The sequence below is a fragment of the Puma concolor genome, chromosome C2 (genome assembly GCF_028749965.1).
Source record: "Puma concolor isolate L17-30 chromosome C2, mPumCon1.1.hap2, whole genome shotgun sequence".
NCBI lineage: Eukaryota > Metazoa > Chordata > Mammalia > Carnivora > Felidae > Puma > Puma concolor.
In genome coordinates this window covers 128,222,098-128,246,034 of record NC_141675.1, presented here as the reverse complement: position 1 = coordinate 128,246,034, position 23,937 = coordinate 128,222,098, and the positions used below count along the sequence as shown (strand labels likewise).

General features: G+C 35.2%; 1 protein-coding gene across 9 annotated transcripts in view; it reads right to left on the bottom strand.

Moving 5' to 3' along the window:
• ROBO1 (roundabout guidance receptor 1) overlaps nt 1–23,937 on the bottom strand; it is a 1,149,709-nt gene that overhangs the window by 125,441 nt on the left and 1,000,331 nt on the right. For all 9 annotated transcript variants that reach the window (XM_086675711.1, XM_086675709.1, XM_086675710.1 and 6 more), the window contains one exon: nt 17,641–17,798. In XM_086675711.1, the coding sequence (XP_086531837.1) occupies nt 17,641–17,798 (158 nt within the window). The remainder of the gene's footprint in view (nt 1–17,640; nt 17,799–23,937) is intronic.

The window sequence follows — 23,937 nt, the reverse complement described above, 5'->3', positions numbered from 1 at the left end:
AATATAAAGAGTGGTTTTGGGAGAGAATAGACTTTTCTAGCTATCTGCTAAAAGTAAGAAAGTTGATTGATTTTTACCGCCATGAAAATTATAGGTGTTACACGGTAGTATTCTGTATGCATATGAAAAATTAATTTAGCTCACAGCTGTTAAAGTTAATGTATTAGTTCCTTCACAGTTCTCATGAAACAATGCCCTGCTGTTTTAAAGGTAAAAACACAATCTTATGGGCAATTTTCACTTTTCTACAAAACCAGGTTTGCTTTTTATCACCTTGTCCAACCATCTGGCTATAATTCTGAATTTACATACAGTCGCTGTTAGGAGAGCCTGAAATAAAAATCTATGGAGGAATTATGACCATACTCTGGAAATAAAGATGACAAATGCTCACAGTATTTGAGGGAAGAAAAAGCTCATTTTCAAACACTTGGCTCTTTCGAGTTACAAGTGCACCAGCTGAAAATACTTTTCAAACAGTAAATCCATTTGTGTCGCCATAAGTTCTTATGCTTAGTTCTTCTCTATAGTTTTGGTTCAGTGTGAGAATTGCCCTCACCACCAAATGCCTTGCTAAGATAATGCCTTTTCCAGAGACCGTATAATATGGTTACTCTTGAAATTTAAATTCACTTATATTCTGAAGAAGATACATAACAATGGCAGAAAAAAAATCAAATCAATGTTGAGTATGCAAGGGATTCTCTGATTCAGAAATTCAGAATGACTTTATGGAAATTAACTAAGGAGAATTACTTTATGGAAACACTTGTAATTTGAAAAAAATTAAAAGTAATATAAGCATTTAATACTATTTATTAAGGATCTCTACAAGTATGAACATCCCTAAAAGTAGATACAAATCGAAGTAAACACCCATTCCCATTCTGTGGTATTTTAATCCCAAGGAGTTAAAGGAGAGCAAGAGAAGACTTGCAAAAGACAAGCTTAATTGATTAATCAGAAGTCAGGGCTCATCAGACCAGAGTCAGAGATTCAATAGCCATATGGCCAGTGCTTCATTCTTTTTTATTGATCACAAGACTATGCCAGAACCTAGCTACATTATTTGGCAAATGTGTGCCTCCTTTCATAAGGGACACGTGATAAGATAGAAATAATAACCCTCTTCTCCCCCACACTACTCATGTTAAAACAAATGAAAATATATCTAAGTACTACTAAGAAAGCAAATAGGGTAATTTACACATGTGAGGAAGACGATAAAATCCTGAGGAAAAATGGTTTGAGGCTAGAGCTTTAAAGGAACTATCTTTGATGGTCTACATTAAGCTTCAGAACTACCCACACACATTTCTCACTATTTCCTGAGAACTAATGATTCACTCATGGACAACAAAAGAAATAAAAACAAATGTATCCTGACCCCTTATATTTCTATAGTTATCTGTGAAAAAGAAATTAAAGAGGAAATGGTGTATCTGAAAAGTATTTCAAAAATCATTTGGACTGTTTAGGACAATCTTTCTTGGATATTAAAGGTTCAGTTCCCTGTCCAAGACAAAAGCTTACCGAACAGAAAATCTAGGGCAGAAAGTACTAACAGTGTTAGCAATCTCAGTGTTTTGAAGTGCTCCTGACCCTAAGTCTACAAGTCTTGTTTGAACTTTGAGTTGAAATTCAGATTTTTGGAAATCCTAGGTTGCATCCATAAAAACCTAAGTAGAAAATTCCAGGATTAACTGTTGGGAAAGGTGCTTATAGAAAGGATGTCAATCAGTGGGAAGATCAAGGAACAAGATAAAGTCAATTAAACAAACAAACAAACTTTATCCCATGTTCTTGCCTCTCTTCCACATGGAATATAAATTCTATAATGGCAAAGAGCTTATCATATGTTAGCAGATAGCTCAACACCTACATAGAAGACAAAATACCAGATTTTTCAAGATCTAAGAAATCAGATACATAGAATTCCTTGATTTTATTCATCACTTCTTCAGAAAAAGGCTTGGTATTTTAGAATTTATGTTAGAAGCACATCATTTTACATTGCCTTGCAGAGAACAAATTCAAATTCTGATGTCTTAATATCAAGGTAATAAATAAATTTAAATTCTCTGATGATCCAACAGTTTGAAAGGACTTAACCACAAAAACCTAACACCTGAAAAAATTAAGTCCTAAGTGTAAAATGCCCTTGATGGTTTTCTCCAAAAACACTTGAAAACTGTATCAGGGAATCTATGGTACACTTCGTAAGTGTACCAATGTATTTAAACAGCAATCTGGATTATTATTGTTGTATTTAATGAAAATCAGAATATGTCAACATGTGCTACATACATGACACTGTCACATCCATCATCTTTCGTTTTTACAAGTCTTACAAGGGGAAGTATATTTTCCCATTTGGGGATGAGAGACCCAAGGCACTGAGAATACCAGAAACACGCTCCAGTTTTGCAAGTGCATTGGAGCTCATTTTCTGCAGACCCAAGATAAAGCTTATATAGAGTTCTTCCTTTTGAACAAAAGCAGGAACTCATATTTTCTTTACATCCCACACCACAAACCACAAATTAGCAATATCCTACAAATGTATATATCCCAAGACTCAAGGGCATGGCAAAGAAATAGGTGCTATTGGTGGACCTCCCTGAGAGTGCTAGCTTGATAGACCTCCTTCCCATCTCCATATTTAAGCCTGACTGATCTGGATATCCAACCTAATTGCCATTAATCCGTCTAGCTGCCAGTGGAAAAATGTGCATGTTTACACTTGACATATGCATGTGTTCTTTGCAAGTAAAGTGGAGTTAGGTAAATATTTTATATTAGTTTCTATACAGAGGAATGGTTCTTCTTTTTCCATATAAACATGCAGTTCATATCATGGAATGTTTATAATTTAAACAGAATGTTTATAAGCTTCCCTAATAAAGATGGGGAAACCTGACATGATCTTTTATAAGCATGATGCATGGGGCACTATAGTGATGTAATAATGTCTTGGTGAAAGAAGAGTGACACTGTGAATGTTAGAAGACAAGGAAACATGAAATAATGGATTCCTGAGCAAATTACACATTATCCACTCAAGGAGACAATTTTCCATTATTTTCAACCAGTTTTATACATATTGAGATCAACTGCTCTTGAAATTTTCCCATACAAGATGATGCTCTTAAAGGTGACTTAAATATGAGCCTCTGTCTACTGTGACCAGCCTTTAAAGCTTCGTGATCACCTACATTTATAAGATTTAAGAAGAGAAAACCCTATGCCATCTGTTAGTAATTTTGTTAATGCACACCAGATTATTTTACAAGTGTACTATTTATCATATTATCAAATTCTTTGAGTTTAAGGAGATAAAAATTGAAGTAGTCAGATGTTACCAATAGAATGTTGGTACTTTTAAAGCAACTATCCTTTAAACAAAAGAAATGCAAAATCAGCATTAGTTTAGAAATCAGCCTCAGCATAAAATCTGGGATTATTTTTTGAGAGAATGTCTTTAAATAAAAGTGATAATATGGACAAGATTGAGAAATAAAGTCAATCTTAGCCAATTACAAATAATGAAAAAGAAATCCCAACCCCCTTTAAAGTGGTCAGATTAAAAATAATTTAAAACTTAAAGGCTTAACATAATGTCTTTGATTTCTGCATCTTGGACCATGTTTTAAGGAAAGAATGCCTTGTACAATCAAGTGCACTTCTGAATCTACTACTTTGCTTCTAAGATTACAATTCATCCTGCCTATGGTAAACAGAAAACAAGTGAAGGCTTGGTCATCGTAAGCAAGCACAAAATTTACGAGCAATTAGAAAAGTCAACTTTTTTTTAAAATACAGAATTTACCAGAAAGTATTCTGTTATGATTTAAATGTTTTCCAAATTACAGGTAAGATCTGTAAGCAATGCCTTAAGATAAATTTTAAAACTGTATTTTTAGAGAAGCATTTCATCTGTGCTTAACAGAACATCAAAAATGAAATAAACTGGTTAGAGCACCATCCTTGAAACCACAGATTATACCTTTAATTTGGCTAATGACTTTAACTCATAATTAAACAAAGTGCTCCCAGACAGTAGTAAAATTTCACTAGTCTTTGGCTATTTGGAGGAATATAATGGCCTGATCAAATATATCAAAGTCTCAGAAAATGAAGAAACACAGCTGCTTGAGTGAGCATGTATTATAAGGGGAACAAAAGGGTGAGGGAGGGGGAAGCAACGTTTGTAAGTCTGCTTTCTCTATTAGTATACCAAACTAATCGGAAATTCTTATTATCGGCTTTGTCATCTGACCATGTGTATTCATTTTGTAGGGTTATAATACTTCTGGTTAATATACTGTATTGATAATTACTTTGAATTATGGGGTACAACTTTTTTTAGCCGATTATTGACATTTCTGAGGCACTTCTTTTTGGAAGGTCTACTCCGACTGAAGTATCATGGATGCTAATCAGCGGCATACATCCACATTAGGTTTCAGCCCAGTGAATTTCAGGAGTTGGCAGAATTCCATATGGAAGGAGGCTTGGGCAGATCTGCTAGGTACTCCTCTATGTCTTCTAATGTTGCTTTGGCTAAAACTAACATTTGGGTGGGATTAGATTTTGGAAAAATATTCTAAACTCTTTTTAAGGAAGTCTGTTTGGAAAAAAAAAAATCGGAAGGCCAGAACCATCTCAGGAGGTTTAAAAGAGTTCTGACAAACAGCATGCAACAAAAAACAGGATAAAACATCAACGTTGTACAATGACAAAATTGTTCAAGACTATTCTGATTTTTCACATATGTTAGGATTTGTACTCATAGGGACGTTCATTACATTACTTAGAGGAAACCTGAAAATTTTATAGTATATTATTTCCTGTTTCCTGAACCAAAGACTATTTGTTGACGTAGGAAACACATTGACTGGCAATCTTTAGCCTCTGCTACATTATCTCTGCATCTTAACCTACTTGTACCTTCTCTGTAGTACTGGAATGAGTTTACACATACATATGAGGAATTTTTTTTAATGTTTATTTATTTTTGAAAGAGAGAGACAGAGTACAAGTGGGAGAAGGGCAGAGAGAGAGGGAGATACAGAATTGGAAACAGGCTCCAGGCTCTGAGCTGTCAGCACAAAGCCCGATGTGGGGCTTGAACTCACAAGCCCTGAAATCATGACCTGAGCTGAAGTTGGATCCTTAAGCAACTGAGCCACACAGGCACCCCTGTATGAAGAATTTATTAGGAATTACAACTAGGTGTCTCAAGGGATCCAGACAAAAATGGGCAAGCGCACTATAAATTGTAGACCCCTTAAAGGTAGATGCCAAAGAGAAGGAGATTCATATATTTGCTATACACTTAAAACTGATCAAAACGGGGTATACCACAGTTTAACCAGCGTTTTTTATTGGTTTTTCTTGGTTCCATCCATTAAATATTTAATTCAAAAGCATTCTTTTCCATTCCTAATTTAAAAATTGTTAAGTCTCTTACCTCTCCAAGTTATAAATACCAATGCAGAATGAACATTAACTGAAAATCAAGACAGAAGTACTTAAAATAACACCTTACAACAAGGCTGTCATTGATAGTTTGCAAAACGTTCTCATTACTCTGGTTTGATTCTCATAATAATCCTAATAAATAATCAGGGAAGATATTATTATCTTAATACTGTCAACAGTTAAAGGACTTTGACCAAGGTCTAGTTGTTAGTACAGCTTCAGAAAGGAGCTTCAGAACTAAAAGACCTTCCTAAGATGGCCATACATTAGGCTTCACTTACTATTTAAATTGTTGCCATTTTTTATTTTTTGAATGAGATCTGAGGCAACCTCTGAGAGTCAATCACCTAAGATGAACTTGGATACATTCTTCATAACACATTTGATAAAGCTAACTTAAGATGAACTTGGATATGTTCTTAATAATATACTTAATAAAGCTAAAACATGGGCAGAATTATAATCAAACTGACACAGGCCATGTTTGTACCCAGTGGATAAATAAGAAGAGGATGTTGTTAAACTCTATATATTGAGAATACTACTTTCTATACTTATCAAGATAGGAAATTTTGAATTTGGGACACAAAACAAGTGGCAAAATTATATGAAATGAATCTAGCAAAATACTTTCTTTACCTATGGATTTTTTTTTTGTTAGGATTTGTCTTAGTCAAATTTAAGTGATGATTTAGAAGAATTGATCAGGTTTAGTCTATCCTGGGAAAAATCAGAACAGGAAAAAGTCTGGTTTGAAAGGTCTGGCTCTTACTTCTGACTCAAAACACAGATTCATTAAGTGACTCGGGGCAAATCAAATCCCCTGGCTCCCCTGGCTTCTTCTTAAAAGTAAAGGGGTTTGCCTATTTACAGTCTCTCAAGTCAGCTCCATCTGGAAGATTCTGTATCTGTAAGTCACACTTATAGAGGTATCTTTACTCACATAATTAACTTGTAGAGTATCTCTTCCTTCACTTACTGTGAAGCTACTGGAATCCATGCTTTAGAGGAAAAAAATGGTGTGGATGATACGTCCTTTCCGTTTTATAGAGGAATAAGAACACCAATATAAAAAATATAGGAAAATAAAATCAAGTATGTTCAAATTAGCAACTTTTCAGTTCTAGGTATGCTAGAAAACAGTACTCTGATGTACATTTCATTCACTTAACAATTTCTAGAGAAATATATATGGAGCTGCCAACCTGAAGACAGACCCAGGGATTACAGCTGGTACTCAAGTATGTTATGTATATTAGAGGAGTAATTCATAAACAAAGATTTCCAATAGATTAGAAAAAATAATAAAACAGAAAGGCACAGATAACAGGGAGATAAATCTAGTGTGGATGTGCACAGTGGGATTTTACAGAAGACTCCTCTATAGAAGTTGCTTTAAATTGGAACCTGAACAATGAGTGAGTTAGACAAAGAGGGTATAGGGGTCAGAACATTTCCAAGCAGTAGGAATAGCATATGCAAAGACTCTCATAATCTGTTCCTTCAAACTCTTGGCATCCGAGTTTGTAAATGCACCTCTAACACATAAATAATGAAAAACTAGAGCAACAACCAAATACTTACCAGAATTATGTTTATAATTATACTGTCATCTAAACTAATTTGAATGCTAGAACTGAGAATATCTTAGTTTAGTACAATTCTTTCATAAGAGTACTTAGACCTCCCAAGTGGGTCTGAAATGCTTGGCTTTCTTTTTTCCAGTTTCAGTGTCCAAACAGGAGTATGTGTAAAATTATTTAAATAGAATTACAAGTTTTGGAAAGATCAGGACAATCCATGTGAAGATAAACCAGCCGTTCTCAACCAGCGTACCTCATCTGAATCACAGCATTTCTCAATTCCCCTAAGAACTATACATAACTGGATGCATGGGAGAAAAGTCAATTTGTTACACGTAGTGAATGCCTTAGGGCAATAGGGCTTAAATTCTTTTGTGGAATCCCCTGTTGATCATTGCATTTCACGATAAAGATGTACAGAGGACTCAAAATTGTTTTTTAATATCAGTATTAGTCTAAATACTTTACTCATAATATTCACCTAAACTTAATACTCTTGGTGATTCTGTAGAAAATGGAAATTTTCCCACAGTCGTGATTTGGATATACACAGAAATTTAGATGAGACATAAATGTCAGATCTCTTTTCTCATATGTATATATTTGTTCATTCAGAAAAGCTAAAATTGCTATGGCACAAACTGTTCCTGATTTTGCTTTTCTACAGTTTTTGATGACTAAATATATCCAGAGTTCAGGCAAGTATACCAACAACAGTAATAACCAGAACATCCATGACTAATACATGAATATAGAGTGTATATAGAGTGTAAATGGTGACCATTTATAATGATATTTAACATGTATTTTCTCACTGAATTCCTACAATAACACCACTGAACCAACATAAGTATTATTAGACAATTCATTTCACCAGTGGAAACAATGACATTTATAGAGATCAAATGTCCATAAGATCATGCATTTAATAAGTGTTGAAACCTGAAGTTATATGGTCTTATGATACCTAAGACTATGTTTTATTCCACTAATCCACTTTGTTTCAATTATTAAATGTGAAAATTAACACAGTAGCATAGTACATAAATTTCTTATTTTTATTATTCTTAAAATTTTTTTAATGTTTATTTTTGAAAGAGAGAGAGAGAGAGAGAGGGAGGGAGGGAGGGGCAGAGACACACACACACACACACACACACACACACACACACACACACACAGAATCCGAAGCAGGCTCCAGGCTCCAAGCTGTCAGCATAGAGCCCAACGCGGGCTCGAACTCACGAACTGAGTGATCATGTCCTGAGCCGAAGTCCGACATTTAACCGACTGAGTCACCCAGGCACCCCATAAACTTATTTTTTAACCGATTTCTTCAGTCCCATGCTTCATATTATAGACTTATATTGATTTAACTTGGAATTAAATCACGAAAAAACTTTTTTTGTTAAAGAATATAAAATACGAAATATGTATGACTTGCTACATAAGATGGACAGGAAAATAAATTCTGGGTGACTACGCAGTTTCCTCTGACCTTCATAAAACAGAACTACATATTTATTTTGCAGGAACACAACTTCAACTTCTCAGGGAAAAGGGGCTCTATGACATCAGCTGCATTAAGTGTGCTGATTTCCTCCAGGGGAGGAGAGGGGGAAAAGGAAGCAACAGACACTGAACAATAAAAGAAATCGGAAGACCAGAGGAAAGCACTAATCGGAGGAAGGGAGGAGGAGCAGATGGCTTAGGAGGGAGACATGTGGGAATTGGGGGGAAAGGAAGTAATTGGCAAGGAGAGGCTGAATGCCAAATTCATGAAGGATCTGGAGGACACTGGGGATTTGGATGGGATGTGAGTCAGCTGCTTTTCACCAAAATATCACACCAACGAGGGAAATCAAAGAAACCTAGAAAGACACACAGGAAGCAGAAAAGGATGGGAAAAAGAACTGATGACATACTTTATGCTTACAACTGTATCTCTCTAGCATGGGAATGGGAAGTGTTAAACAATTTTTTCAATGTATAACTGACTTTTGCTCCTAACTTCATTCATGATTTTCAAATCCTTAACCGGCTTATGATAGAAATGATATAGGTAAGATGCTTCCATTTATTTTTTAACTATTTTTTACTTACCTTGTATGCGTGTGATTTTTTTATTCATATATAAATCAATTCCTTTAAACAGCCTAGGCTTAAGTTGGCCAACCGTCCTGGTTTTCCCAGGACTAGGGGTTTTTAACTCGAATACCAGGATAGTGCCCAGGAAACCAGCATTGCTGGCCATCCCATCTAAGTCACCTTAAGAAAAAAATATTAATACACTTGCTCATGTTAAAATGCATTTATACTGTAATTTTTTTCTACATTTTTCAAAGAAGAATGAAAAAATCAGTATAGGTATGTGATAAGTAGATGAAAATGGGAATAAAATGGTTTCAAGTTTGACTGTGGCTTTGATGGAAATCAGTATTTTATAATAAAACTATTCCCATCATCTGAATTATTTTTTCAATCAAGTAGAAAAAAGAACAAAAGTTTTTAAGACATAGAGGATACCCCTAGCATGCTACTACAGTATATAGAACAGGTAGGTGAAAATTTAAAAATTCAAGACACAGCTTATCTCATAGAATAATACAAGTCATTAAAAAGATGTTTGTCACAATGCCACATACAAAGGGAAGGGAAGAAGCATGTTTTATTCATCTGTAAATTTTAGTTCAAAAGCTAAGAATTTCAAACATGAAGAGATGAATGTCTTTTAAGCTTTTCTTTTAACTAGTAAAATGAAATCATTCAGGATAAATGACAGCCAAAGGTTATTATGAAGAAACTAACTCTGATATTTCAGAATTGAGTCCAGATAGATCTCACAATTTACACTGTACTATTACAGTGTTAGTTTTTACTATATTTTTATTATATCTATACAAAATTTTCAAGCCACTACATAAACAATATCTTCCTTAACTCAATTTGCCATTCATTATATAGTTTCTCATAATTGCTTAATTTTTCAGCAATAACTTTTGACATGTATATAGCTGATTATATTTGGACCTAGCTAATCCACAATTTGGACAGTTAATTATAAAACACATTCAGTTGAATAATCCACTGATTCATAATATCCTTTTTAATATAAATCTTTCTTTCATCCTCTTTAGATAATCACCTCATATTTTTTTTAATTTTTTAAAAAAAAAGGTTTTTTAACGTTTTATTTATTTTTGAGCATGAACAGGGGAGGGTCAGAGAGAGGGAGACACAGAATCTGAAACAGGCTCCAGGCTCCGAGCTGTCAGCACAGAGCCCGACGCGGGGCTCAAACTCACGGACTGCGAGATCATGACCTGAGCCGAAGTCGGCCGCTTAACCGACTGAGCCACCCAGGCGCCCCTTTAATTTTTTTTTTTTAATGTTTATTTATTTTTGAGACAGAGAGAGACGGAGCATGAATGGGGGAGGGGCAGAGACAGAGGGAGACACAGAATCGAAACAGGCTCCAGGCTCTGAGCCATCAGCCCAGAGCCTGACGCGGGGCTCGAAATCAGGGACTGCGAGATCGTGACCCCAGCTGAAGTCGGACGCTTCACCGACTGAGCCACCCAGGCGCCCCTAACCTCATATCTTTTGAAGTAGGGCTTCTAGTACCCAGAAAAAATATTTTTTGTTTATCTGAACTATAAATTTTGGTCTAATTTGAACAATTTCATGCCATCTTTATCAAACTACTCACCTTTCAATTTGTATAGATATTTATGTTATAGTTTTCATTACTGGAGATAATATGGACTATTTTTTTTTTAATATGGACTAATTCGTAAATGTACCAATCCTAGTTTTAAGACCACCATAACCTTCGTTGTGTGAACTAACCTTTCCAGACCCTTCCGAACTTAAAGACAGTATTTTTTACCAGGAGCTAAAGGTTACTGTCATTCTAAATTGAAATTTACTCTGACAGCAAATAGAGTCATTATATATGTTGCAAAATCTGTAGGATTTTATGGAAATTAGGAATTGAGAACTTACTATTGTTCCTATAAATATTCATTTGCTAATCTATATTGAAAGGTTTCATTCCCAGTCATAAATCATCAGATCTCATATATAAATATATACAACTATCATTTTCTTTTATTAAAATAATGGTATCAATTTGCCCTCACAATTTATCACATGCTGAGGCAAACCATATAGTTGCTATTGTTTCATTAGCTACCACCTGGGTATTATTGCATAATATATTTTAGTTTATGAATACACTTGGGGTTTTGATTATAGTAACTAATTAAATAAGTTTTATTTTATAAGCTATGTTCTTTGAGAGATTGGCCACCTCCTTGTAGCTATGCCTGCAGTTCCCATTGCTATAATCAGGAGAATGTGCATCTCATAGAGACCTAATAGCAGGGAAACTGATCTTTAGTATGTGACCCCAAAACTGTGTTGATTTATAATAAGCAACTTTGCCATGCAATGGCTTTTTAATATTTTATTTTTTTAAGTAATCTCTATCCCTGATGTGGGGCCCAACCTCATGCATCAAGAGTCACATGCTGTACTGACTAAACCAGCCAGGCACCCCTGCCATATAATATTACATTAGTTTCAGGTGAAAACAAAACAAAACAAAATAAAACAAAACAAAAACTGTGCACTAAGAAAACAATATTGGGGTGCCTGGCTTGCTCAGTCAGTTGAGGGACTGACTCTTGACTGTGGCTCAGGTCATGATCCCAGGGTCATGGGATCGAGCCCTATGTTGGGCTCTGCACTGAGTGTGAGGCCTGCTTAAGATTCTCTCTCTTTCTCTTTCTCTATCTCCCTCCCTCCTCTCCCCTTCTTCCTCTTTCTCTCTCTAAAACATGAAAGGAAGAAGGGAAAGGGAGGAGAGGGGAGGGGAGGGGAGGGGAGGGGAGGGGAGGGGAGGGGAGGGAAGGGAAGGGAAGGGAAGGGAAGGGAAGGGAAGGGAAGGGAAGGGAAGGGAAGGGAAGGGAAGGGAAGGGAATAATATTAAAATCCCCCAGGTCGGGGCGCCTAGGTGGCTCAGTTGGTTGAGTGTCCGGCTTCGGCTCAGGTCATGATCTCACGGTTTGTGAGTTCGAGCCCCAGTCGGGCTCTGGGCTGACGGCTCAGAGCCTGGATCCTGCTTCAGAGTCTGTGTCTCCCTCTCTCTCTGCCCCTCCCCCACTCATGCTCTGTCTCTCTCTCTCGAAAATAAATAAACATTAAAAAAAAAAAAAGAAAAAAATCCCCCAGGTCAACAAATATAAAATAAGAGGCACATTTTTAATAAACTTAATACCCTTTTATAATGTTTTGGCATCAGTAACTTTCTCTTCTCTCTTTACTAATGACTCTACATTCATTCAGAAAACCAATATCATACTAAAATTTTTCTTGAGCCTTTTGGGTTTACTTGCCAGCTTTTATTTAACAAAATCTTGTAACTGACCATCTTTACACATAAACCCTTTTATAATCTAGAAAAATATTTGTGATGTCTACTTTCAATTGTATTTAACTTTTTCTTTAATTCATGGACAATTTTAGTTTTTTTTATTAAAAACAAAAAATTATTTTCTTAAATATTTGGTATTACTTTTATTCCCCATTATTAACATCATCAATTTTTCACATCACAAAAAAAAATCTTGAATTTAAGCACAATATTTCCAAAATACAATAAAATAAACTTAATATATCACTCTTTGTAAAGTATATCCAATGTTCTACATTAAAAAAAAAAGATTTTGGTCCTCTGATTCATCTCTGTGAGAAAATTTCATTTATGAATAATAATGGTTATGACTAATTCTCAGTCATGTTAAGTAAATCTATTTAATCCAGTCTTCCAGTTAAACTACTTCTATTTCTAATTCTAAATATAAATACTCGTGTTTAGGAAAAAAAAAAAAGGAAGAAAGACTAAACATTACCTAAGTCCTCCTTCAAATTATTCTAAGAAAGAAGTCCCAGAAGAGTTCTGAAAGATTCTCCTGTCAGTTAGGAAAATAAGAAAATGGTATTTATACGTTGCTGGTTTATAATCATCACAGATCTAAAATTTGGCTCAGAATCCAGGTCAGTGTAAAAAGAAATGACTTAAGAACATCAAAAATACAGGTGCAGCTACAATTACATATTTGCCCTTTTTTGTAGGGTGTGTCTTTGTTCTCACAGCTGGGAGAGTCGTACTTTAAATTTTCAACAAAGAAAGCCACCACATTAAAGAACTCTAGAAATTCCTAGAACCAAAACTGTAGCAATAACCATGCAATCTTTACTTGCCTTTCATAAAGATATTATGTGCTTTAATCTCCTGTTCATCTGTGCTCAACACATTTGGCAAAGAAATGAAAACCATGATTTGAAAACAAAGCTTAGGAGAGAAGAATCACATAAAATATCTTAATAACCAATATCTCTTAAGACTTTACATTCAATTGGGGGGGGGGGAAGAATTGGAAAGAACGTCAGACATTCTGTTTCTGTCTTAAATTTTTGTTTTAATTACTCAATTTGAGTTTTGCCTAAAGGAAAACAAAAACAAAAACAAAAACAAAAACAATTAGGATCTAAATAAGAACAGTAATTTTGAACTCAAACTGCTGATTTTAATCTATTCATCTCCCTGCATGTATAAATGTGCTTTTTACCTCGTGTTTTATCAGTTTCACAGCCATAATTTATACAAAACACACAGATGGTCTTGGAAATAGTAAAGTTTCAGATGTTACAACTTCCTAGCATATGGAACGCTATCGTGGATCATCATTTTGGCAGCATTTAAATGATTTTAAAATTATTTATACATTAACATGTTGGCATTGTTTCATAGCATTGGTATTGCAACTTTAAATGGTTTGATTCCTGATTGGAGGCACTTCTTATACTGACTCTACATTACTGACGAGTAGGGGAACAGAAGCCCTGTATTTACAGTAGACAGCACCCTCTGGACAGCAACGGGTAAATGAAGATCCAATAATGAATTAAACATTTTGGCATAAACCATCACATCTCTTCACATTTCATATATGATACAACAGGAGGTTCTAGGAATTATTACAAACCAAATTTACCATAGCAGTTTTAAACTGTTAATATCACAGAAAATGCACAGATACACACATATGCACACACACAAAAAACCTTGAAGTCTGACCTTTCAAAATGTGAGACTACAATCACCTTCATTTTTTTATCCATTATCTTAGATACAACATAAAAAGAATTGCTTCTACTCTGTGTCTGATTTCAATCTTCCCAGTCTCTTCCGAACCAGTTCTTTGAGGTTTCAACCCCTTAACTCCACTGAAACTGCTCTTGTGAAGGTCATCAGTGACTGACCACCAAGTGGTTAAACTGAATGATCAATTCCCAGTCCTTACATTATGTGTTGGAAGGGCTGCCACTGACTCAGTCTTTGTCACCTCCCTAACATCCTGTCTTTGCTTGGCTGTCCTCTGCCATCCCTCTTTTCTCACCCGCTCCCTCTCAGACTCCACTGCTCTTTCTGCCTCTTCTCCCTGAGGGCTAAACACTGAATCTCTTTTCCTTTCTACATGTAATCACTACCTTGGTGATTTCAGTCTCCTGGTTTCAAATAATGTGTACATAAGGATGATCCCCATATTCATCAGGATAAGCTACATTAGTCTATGGTAAGAAATGCTCCATGACTTAATAAAACAAAGATTTCTCATTCATTTGATGTGTCTATCTTGGAAAGACAGAGGTGTGGGATGGAAGGTTTGGGTACCCATAACTCAGGGATCCGGGCCCTTGAGTGTCCATGTTGTAGCTGTACTACTTGGAACATGTCCTCCTTGGTTGCTACATGGCGAAGACAAAAAAGAGCTAGAGGCTCACTCGCTAGTATTTAATTTATTTAACTTCCATACACATCCCATAAAGCTGAACTAGTCAGATTGGTTGCCCAACAGCAAAGAAACTGGGCAGCAGAGTCTTTCATTTGCCCAGAAGCAGGGGAGGATTGCAGAGTAATAAGTACTTGTCATGTCTGCCACAACTCAATTTTTTTCTCCAGCCTCAACCTCAACTCTGAATTTCTGACTCATGTTTCCAACTGCCTATTTGACATTTCTACTTGGATATCTAACAAGTACTTCAAAATTACAATGTCCCAAACTGAGCTCCTGATACTTCTAACCCCAAATCTTCTCTTTGTACAATAAATGGCATCTCGATATCTTCAATTGCTCAGACCAATCAATTAAGGTAAGCCTGGCCTCTTCTCTTTTTCTTACAAGCCACATCCAATCTCTTAGCAAATTCTGTTGGCTATAGCTTCACAGCAGATCCAGAATTTAACCACTCCTCACTACTTTCCCTCCTAGCAGAATGATCCAAACCACCATTTCTATCTTGTCTAGATTATTGAAAAAGCTCCCAAATAGTCTCTCTGTGTAATCACTGCTGTCCCTTCAGTGTGTTCTCAAGACAACAGAGGATTCTTCTGAGAAAACTCTGATGTTTTTCACTTCACTCAAGGAGGAAATCCAAATTATTTACAAGATCTATAAGGTCCTACACAGTCTGGCTACTACTGTTCCCCCAATATTAATTCCTACCAACCTCCCCTCTACTCAACACACACTGACCACTTTGGTCTTTTAAAAAAAAATGTGTTAGGTAGGACCCATGTTAGGGTCTTTAAACATATTATTTTATCTGCTTACTTTTCCAGGTATTTGCAGAGTTCCCTCCCTCAATTTTTTCAGGTCTTCCTGAGAAGCATTTTCTGGTCACACTATTTAAAACTGAAATCCCACCCCTATCTTAATTAATCTGTCTAGCCCTGTATTTTTTTTAGAACTTATTATAGCCTAGCATATTATATATTATACTATCTATTTTGGTTTTATCTATGTAATCACTCACAGAATATAAACTCCAGACAGGGGACTTTCCGATTTCTGCTTAATGCTGCATCTCTGATGCTGAGAATTTTTTCATTAATTCATATTAAACACAAATAGATAATGAATCAGGAAAGATATGAAGGAGGAAATGGGTAATAATGGTTTCAGTGTGTTTGAATCATTCAGGCAGGGAAATGGAAATTACAGATAATGGTCATTAGGTGACTTAAAATACGTTTTTAAGGCAAAGTTATTATCTTAATTGTACATAAATCTAAAAAGGAATCTGTTGTCACCAGTAAGAGAAGCATTTGTTCCTATGGTCTTTACTCCCCTGTGCTCTTGACTTCACTTCCCAAAAACAATTTTCACATACAGTTCACTTTGCCATGTGACTTTTCAACACCTCTTAAAAGTACAGCTAGGTTATTCTCAGCCCAATCACTAGAATTCTAAAACTCCTTTGGGAGACTCATTCTAATTCAGATCACTGCAAGAAAAATACTTGGTTTTCTTCAAGGTCCCTAAAACCTTGTCTACTATAACCTTCTTGATTTTATTTTTCCCTATTTAATTCTCATGCTAATCTGCTAACTGGTTGTTCAGAAATAGTGCAAACACTTATTAGGGCTATGGGGTCTGTGCTACAAATTTGTTTTTCTATACCTTTAGCAGTGACTTTTCCTTATACACATGTTCTCCTGGGTACCTTTATTTATTTATTTTTTAATTTTTAAATGTTTATTCATTTTTGAAAGAGAGAGAGGGAGAGAGAACAGGGAAGGCAGGGAGAGCGTGGGACACAGAATCCGAAGCAGGCTCCAGGTTCTGAGATGTCAGCACAGAGCCTGATGCGGGGCTCGAACCCACAAACCATGATCTCATGACCTGAGCCAAAGTCACACGCCTAACTGAATGAGCCACCCAGATGCCCCATTCCTGGGTATCTTTAAATCTTGGCCAATGAATTCATAATACAGTGTATGTGCAAAACAAAGAAACTTGTAAAGGGCAATACTGTACAATCATAGAATCAATTACAGTTCAGTTATTTGGGTGTTTCAGTAAACATTTTACAAGATAGAAAGAGGTCATAAAGAATCACTGATGTCAATAAAATGTATCATTACTCCAGAAGGCATACTCCGCTACGTGTATGACAGCAGGAATTTGAAATCCAATAATCAAGTCACGCAATTTTATTTTGAATGAGATAAATCCATCACTTAACCATCATTCAGAATGAGGTTTTATTTTTCAGACACAATATTAAACTGTACAGAACACAAAAGCCATTTGAAAAGGAGAAAGAGATTAAAAAAAAAAGTCCTGAAGTGACGTAGGACGCCTTTGGAAACATACCATATTATCGAATTTTTAACAATTTTTACTGTAGCATATGGACATGTGATATGCCCTGAATTATAACAATACTTAAATCATGCATAAAGGTGTTAACTCTAAGACATTAAAGTAGAAATTATAATTTGCTTTTACTAATCTCCAAAATAAGCAACATGCATTTTCCTCACTCATTTTCATGTCCACCCAGGGAAAACTGAAATATGTTTATTTTAAAAGAAGCGCAAATGGGGGGTATGTAACCTTTTTACAACAAAACAAAACAAAGTACTTCACTTTTCTCTCTTTTCTTTGGTGAAGATATAACAGATCGATGAACGCCCCCCTCCGCTGAGTGAAATACTCACAGTTATTCGTTCATCTTTATCATCCAGAGGAGAGCCATCTTTCTTCCATGAAATGGTGGGTTCAGGATGTCCTCGTGGAGGCTGGCATTCCATCACTGCAGGCTCCCCCACTGCCACCATGACATCGGAAGGATTTTGTCTGAAGTCATCCCGGAGTACTGCAGGAACAAGATTAAATCATTATACCCAATGGTGACATACACAGTCCTTATCTCCGAACTTCAGCAAGGAGACATTTATTATAATAAACTATTAGTAATAGCCACCTCAATATATCTTGGAGAATCTATATTTACGTAGAGACATATGCAACTTAATAAAGATATCTGGCCTTAAGCTACACAACAGGGATAATGTGATATTATCTATGGGCCAGTGGACAAGTGTATTTTGCTATTTCGTGCCCTCACAATAGCATTTGGCTTATCGTTAAGATGCATTTCTTCTCTGCCTACTGCTCACATTTTCTCTTCCATGTACTAATGAATATAACTGAATCCTCCTTTCACTTACATGACACATTGGGATGATGCTTTGTATTATTAAGTGAATTATATACACATACAAACCAAAATAAATAGACTTCCAAACACATTCAATTGAGTCATTTTAAAGATATTTCATATTAGTATATAAAGGTGTATAAGCATTACAGGGGCGCCTGGGTGGCTCAGTCGGTTAAGTATCCGACTTCGGCTCAGGTCATGATCTCACAGTCCAAGAGTTCAAGCCCCGCGTCGGGCTCTGGGCTGACGGCTCAGAACCTGGAGCCTGCTTCGGATTCTGTGTCTCCCTCTCTCTCTGCCCCTCCCCTGCTTATGCTCTGTCTCTCTCTGTCTCAAAAATAAATAAAAACATTAAAAAAAATTTTTTTAAAGTTTATAAGCATTACAACTTAAATATGCTTATTATAAAAACTTTAGATCCAATTGCAAAATGACTATGTTCAAAATACTGTGTTTTTCTGTTATCACTGAGCCAACCAAGTGTTAGAAGGACCCAGTGATGATAACAGCACCACTACCAACTTGCATCACTTTGTATCTTCTGTATTTTTTGTTTGTAGTTGTTTTTTGGTAAATATTATTTCACTGAGTCCTTAAACTTGCTCAGGATGAGAGGTATTATTAACCTCATTTATGCTATTGACCCTATATTTTATTTTATTTTTAACACTATATTTTAGAGGCAGAAACAGTTTATTACTAGCTCTCCACTGGATACTAATGTGATATTAACATACTACAAAACAGGCACTATTGTTCACTTTGTAACCATTAAAATAAAATGTGGAAAATAAACCAAATCTGTATTTCAAAAACAGTTCACACAGCAAAATTGTCCTCTGTATCTTGTAAACACAAAGAAATCATGAATTCTTTGGCATGAGTTAGTCTTAAAACACAACTCCATCGTTTACTTGAACATAACCTCTTTCCACATTTACACAGCAGGCATGGAGATACATGCTTCAGTGTGAAGTCTAAAAATGTTATCTTTCTCCCACTCCATTTTCTCCCAGTGTGTAATAACATGTGAACAATTTTAGTAATCGTATTTAAGATGGTACTTAAAATGTTCATTGGTATGTTCAGTGCATAGATTGAAGTGATAAATGTTATTTATCTTTTGAAATCTGTTGAACTAAACATTTGGTACAACAACTTTATACTGCAACGAGTGTCTTTCCATTGCAGCGACATTTTAAAATGCTTTCACGGATGAAGTACTACACTGTAGAAAACTTACGCTCAGACCATCATTTCAAAAGTCACGCTTAAATTTTGGCTTCAAAACCTCAATCAAACTTACACGCTTACAAAATGCTGTAGTTTTCTCTTGTAATTCTCTACTTTTGCTTCCTCTATACCGGCTAAGTATATGAACACAACTGGGTAAGCTTTAACATCCACTCAAACAAAAACGTTTTTTCATCTACATATTGAGACAACTTGGGACACAACATGACTATGTTAACACTTGGAAAATAAGACTTCAAAGAGGAGACTTTGTCCTCCTCTTAGGCAAGAATGGTAAAAGGAAAAAGAAAAGTGAATATAATTGTGTCACACTGTTGTGATTCTAATTTTAATACTGTACATTATTTATTAATAAAATACATAGACACAAAAGTAAATCTGGTTGAACTGAAAACTCCAGCTACTGTTACCACAGAGTAAACAACAGGGTTTGAAGACTTTCACTACTTATGAACTTATATTATGATTAGGTGTTAAAATGTACCACATTTAAATGTAAGGTTTATAGAAAAAGCAAATGAATTGACCTTAACAAATACTATGTGCCTTTACGGGATTACATTATTAATCTAAGATAACACCTCTGAAAAATTTTAACACCCTTGAAACATGCAAAACGAAAATACTTTTCAAATAAAAATAAATAATTTGCACAATTTTTCTACTTGGTGAGCTTTTAAAACCAACTTAGTAATACTATATCTTATTTAAAAAATTGAGATCATATCTCAAACCAATGAATAATAAAATGTCTTTCAGAAATATCAAAGGTCTAAGATAAATCAAGTTTTTTTTTTTTCATTTACTATGTTATTTGAGTTTTTACAGTATAGAATGAAAAGCTAACAAAATGTAATCCATTAAAGATTGTTGCTTAGATAATGCTCATGTAATTATTTTTGCAGCTGTAAAGCATAAAACTCTAGTATTGCTTATGGCTATACGCAGCCCTGCACAGTTATGAATTTAAGATTTTTTTTTTCTCTATTCTATAAAAGCAACTTTCTTCCTTGCACTTGCCCTGAACATTTCCTTTTGGGGAAAAATTGTTTGTGTCACATTATAAAATGGTATTAACTTTTAGTTAAATTATCCAATTTTCTTAATTCACATGTATATTTAAGTAATGAAAAACTGAATTCAAATGATGGGCAACATTATGGCAGAAGAGCCAACGGTATCCATAAGTATTCTCAAATGCAATTCATTAGAAAAATCTCTCCTTCCCTAACATCACTATTAAACTGAATGCATATTTTGATAGTGTGAAGTAATATGAATAGTATGAAATTCTGAAGTCTGGAACTAACTTTTGAAAAGATTTAATATTGATTTGAAAAAGAGCAAATAATATAGATACAACAGATATCCAAGTAGATATCACGTAAAATGTTATTTTTAATATTTAAAAAAAATTTTAATGTTTTATTATTTATTTTTGAGAGACAGAGACAGAGAAAGAGTGTGAGCAAGGGAGGGGTACAAAGAGAGGGAGACCCAGAATCCGAAGCAGGCTCCAGGCTCTGAGCTGTCAGCACACAGTCTGACATGGGGCTCAGACTCACGAGTGATAAGATCATGACCTGAGCCAAAGTCGGACACTTAACCAACTGAGCCACCCAGGCGCCCCTAAAATGTTATTAAACAAACCACTGTTCGTCCTAATCCTACATTTCTTCCACCTTTATGTAATTGTTTTATGTTCATTGGTTGGTACATAGAATTTGGTTCAACCACGTTTCAGTCTTTCTCTTTCTGTTAAATTAGAAAAAAAAAAAATTATAAGCCTCATTAAATGTTTGAATCTCCTAGAAGTTATTTGTCTAAAAAAACAGCTAAGATTTGTCCTTTAAAACAAAACAAAACATACAACCATTGGTCTTTCTGAAAAAATTATATTCCAATTTTAATATAATTCTCAAAATAAGTAAACATGTTTTCGGAAAAGGATTCTAAAATTTAGGGTTGAATTTGCAATCTATTTGGGTAATGTTGAGGAAACTGGGAGCAACAGGAAAAAAATGTTAAGCAGAAACTGTTTGAAGTATTATGGAGACTCTTTTAGAACCCCATGGGAAATTTTAGAACTTAATGAAACATAAAATTATAGGACAGGCACTGGTCTTTGACAACATTTAATCCTTTAAGGAGAGACAACTGTGTCCCAAGAAACTGTCACTAGCTTGTGTTATTTCTCAGGAAGAGACCAGGAGAAAACAGGGATGTCCCAACTTCCAATGCAGAGCTTTTTTCTTTTTTTTTGAACATGTCAATATTTTACTATTAAATGCAATTTACCTATCTAATCAACGTATTTCCATCAAATCCACTCTGTTATTGCAGAAGGCTTGACAGTGATTGTACATCAGTGTATTGCAGTCTCATGTCTACCCAATTTCAGTAAGGTTCACATGCTCCTGAAATTAATTTTGCTCCCTAATCATGTTGTGAACACCTGTGAACCGCAATGCCTTCAGCTTCATGACACAGAATCTTGGTGCCGTTGGGGGACTCAGAGATGGGTGATCCTATCCTTTTCTTTTAGAAATCAATCATCTAAGGCTCCTCAGAGGGAAGGGAAGCGAGTTGCATAAGTAACAATGATAACATGAACAATACAATAATAATGCTAGCAATGGCCAACAATCAATGAACATTAGCTTTATAAGGAACCACACCAAGTATCCACTCACTGAGTCCTCACAACAAGGCTAGATAACATGAATTTATGACTTTCATTTTAAGAAGAAGAAATTTGTAAAGATTTAGTAGCAGTGCTAGAACACAGATCTCTTGTCCACCAAGGACTCTTCTCTATCAACTTGCCCACCTATCTGGTCTTATCTGAACACAATGTTCACAATTCTAAATATATAAACATCATGATAGAATTAATATTTCAGCCCCTTTCCATTGGAACAGGAGTTGAATGAGAAATTTCTCTTCTGACAGTCAGCTGGCTCTCTTTGACTATTTTATGCATTCTTATGTTTTTGGGTTTTTTTTTTCCAGATTTTTCCACTTTTGGAAGATATCACTTCAAACCTTCAGTGGGATGTTGAGATTAGAATTCATCATTCAGGTTAGTATGTTATACTAATTCTTCTCAATAATTCTGCTTTTATTTCAACAAAATGACTTAAAAAAGCTGTACAACACTAAGTGTTTTAATTAAATATGAACATTTTAATTAGAAGTAGGTATCTTGGGGAAAAAGAGAGGACAATAATACGCAGTTCTGGGATTTTTTTTTCTACTTAAAAGACTTCTTAGTCAATTAAACCTTGCAGCAAATAGTAGTAAACTGTCAACTGGGAAATGAAAATAATATATTAATAAAATCCTTTAAAATTAGGGTATAATAGAGGAATAAATAAAAGAGGACGATATTCTCAAAGACGTTTAGTAACAGCATGCCTGTTAAAACTGTCCACTTTAACTGCTTTCAAAATTACCTATCACCTACCTAATCTTTAATTTTGAGTAGAGATTATTCACTTCTATGATACTTCTAGTTGTCCATCTAAATGCTCACTTATATGCTGAAATTAATAAGCGATATCTAATGTCAATAATTTCAAAATAAGTATCATCCTTCCATTTAACAAATCTGTGCTGAACACATACTTTGTGCCTGGCACTTACATTACAACTTTGGTACTTTCTCTGCAATGAAGATTATATAAATACAGATTTCAGTCAAGAAATAACATTAATCTTCATATTGTCAAAAAATGGCAATATGATAGGGTTTTATTGCAAGTTACTTTGTATTAAGATATACAATACAGGGGCGCCTGGGTGGCGCAGTCGGTTAGGCGTCCGACTTCAGCCAGGTCACGATCTCGCGGTCCGTGAGTTCGAGCCCCGCGTCGGGCTCTGTGCCGATGGCTCAGAGCCTGGAGCCTGTTTCCGATTCTGTGTCTCCCTCTCTCTCTCTGCCCCTCCCCTGTTCATGCTCTGTCTCTCTCTGTCCCAAAAATAAATAAAAACGTTGAAAAAAAAATTAAAAAAAAAAAAAGATATACAATAAAAATCTTGGGGAGCTAGGTACAAAATACAAAACTGGGGAGCCAGATAAGTAAGTATATCATAAAGGTTTTTATAACCACTTACATTCCTACTTAGTAAGCTCACGGCATTATCCAAAAGAACACAGTGTCAGCTGGGGCACAAATGTGTTCATAACTCTTTAACGTCCTTATTTTACAATTTTTTTTAAAGTGAGCTTTACGCCAATGTGGGACTTGAACTCATGACCCAGAGATCGAGAAAGAGTTGCATGCTCTACTGACGAGGCCAGCCAGGTGCCCCCAAACTCTTTAACATGTCTTAAAAGAATAATTCCAAACTTTTAAAAACAGTTCAACGAAGATTAATTTACAGAAAGATATCGTAACCCATTGAAGAGGAGAATTAAAATAACATGTAAAATAATATTCCATGAGGTATTATCCATCTTATACTATCATCTTCTAAAGCTAAGGAGTTTGATTTTTAAGAGGAGGCAAGCAAACATCAATTCTGTACAAAGTTA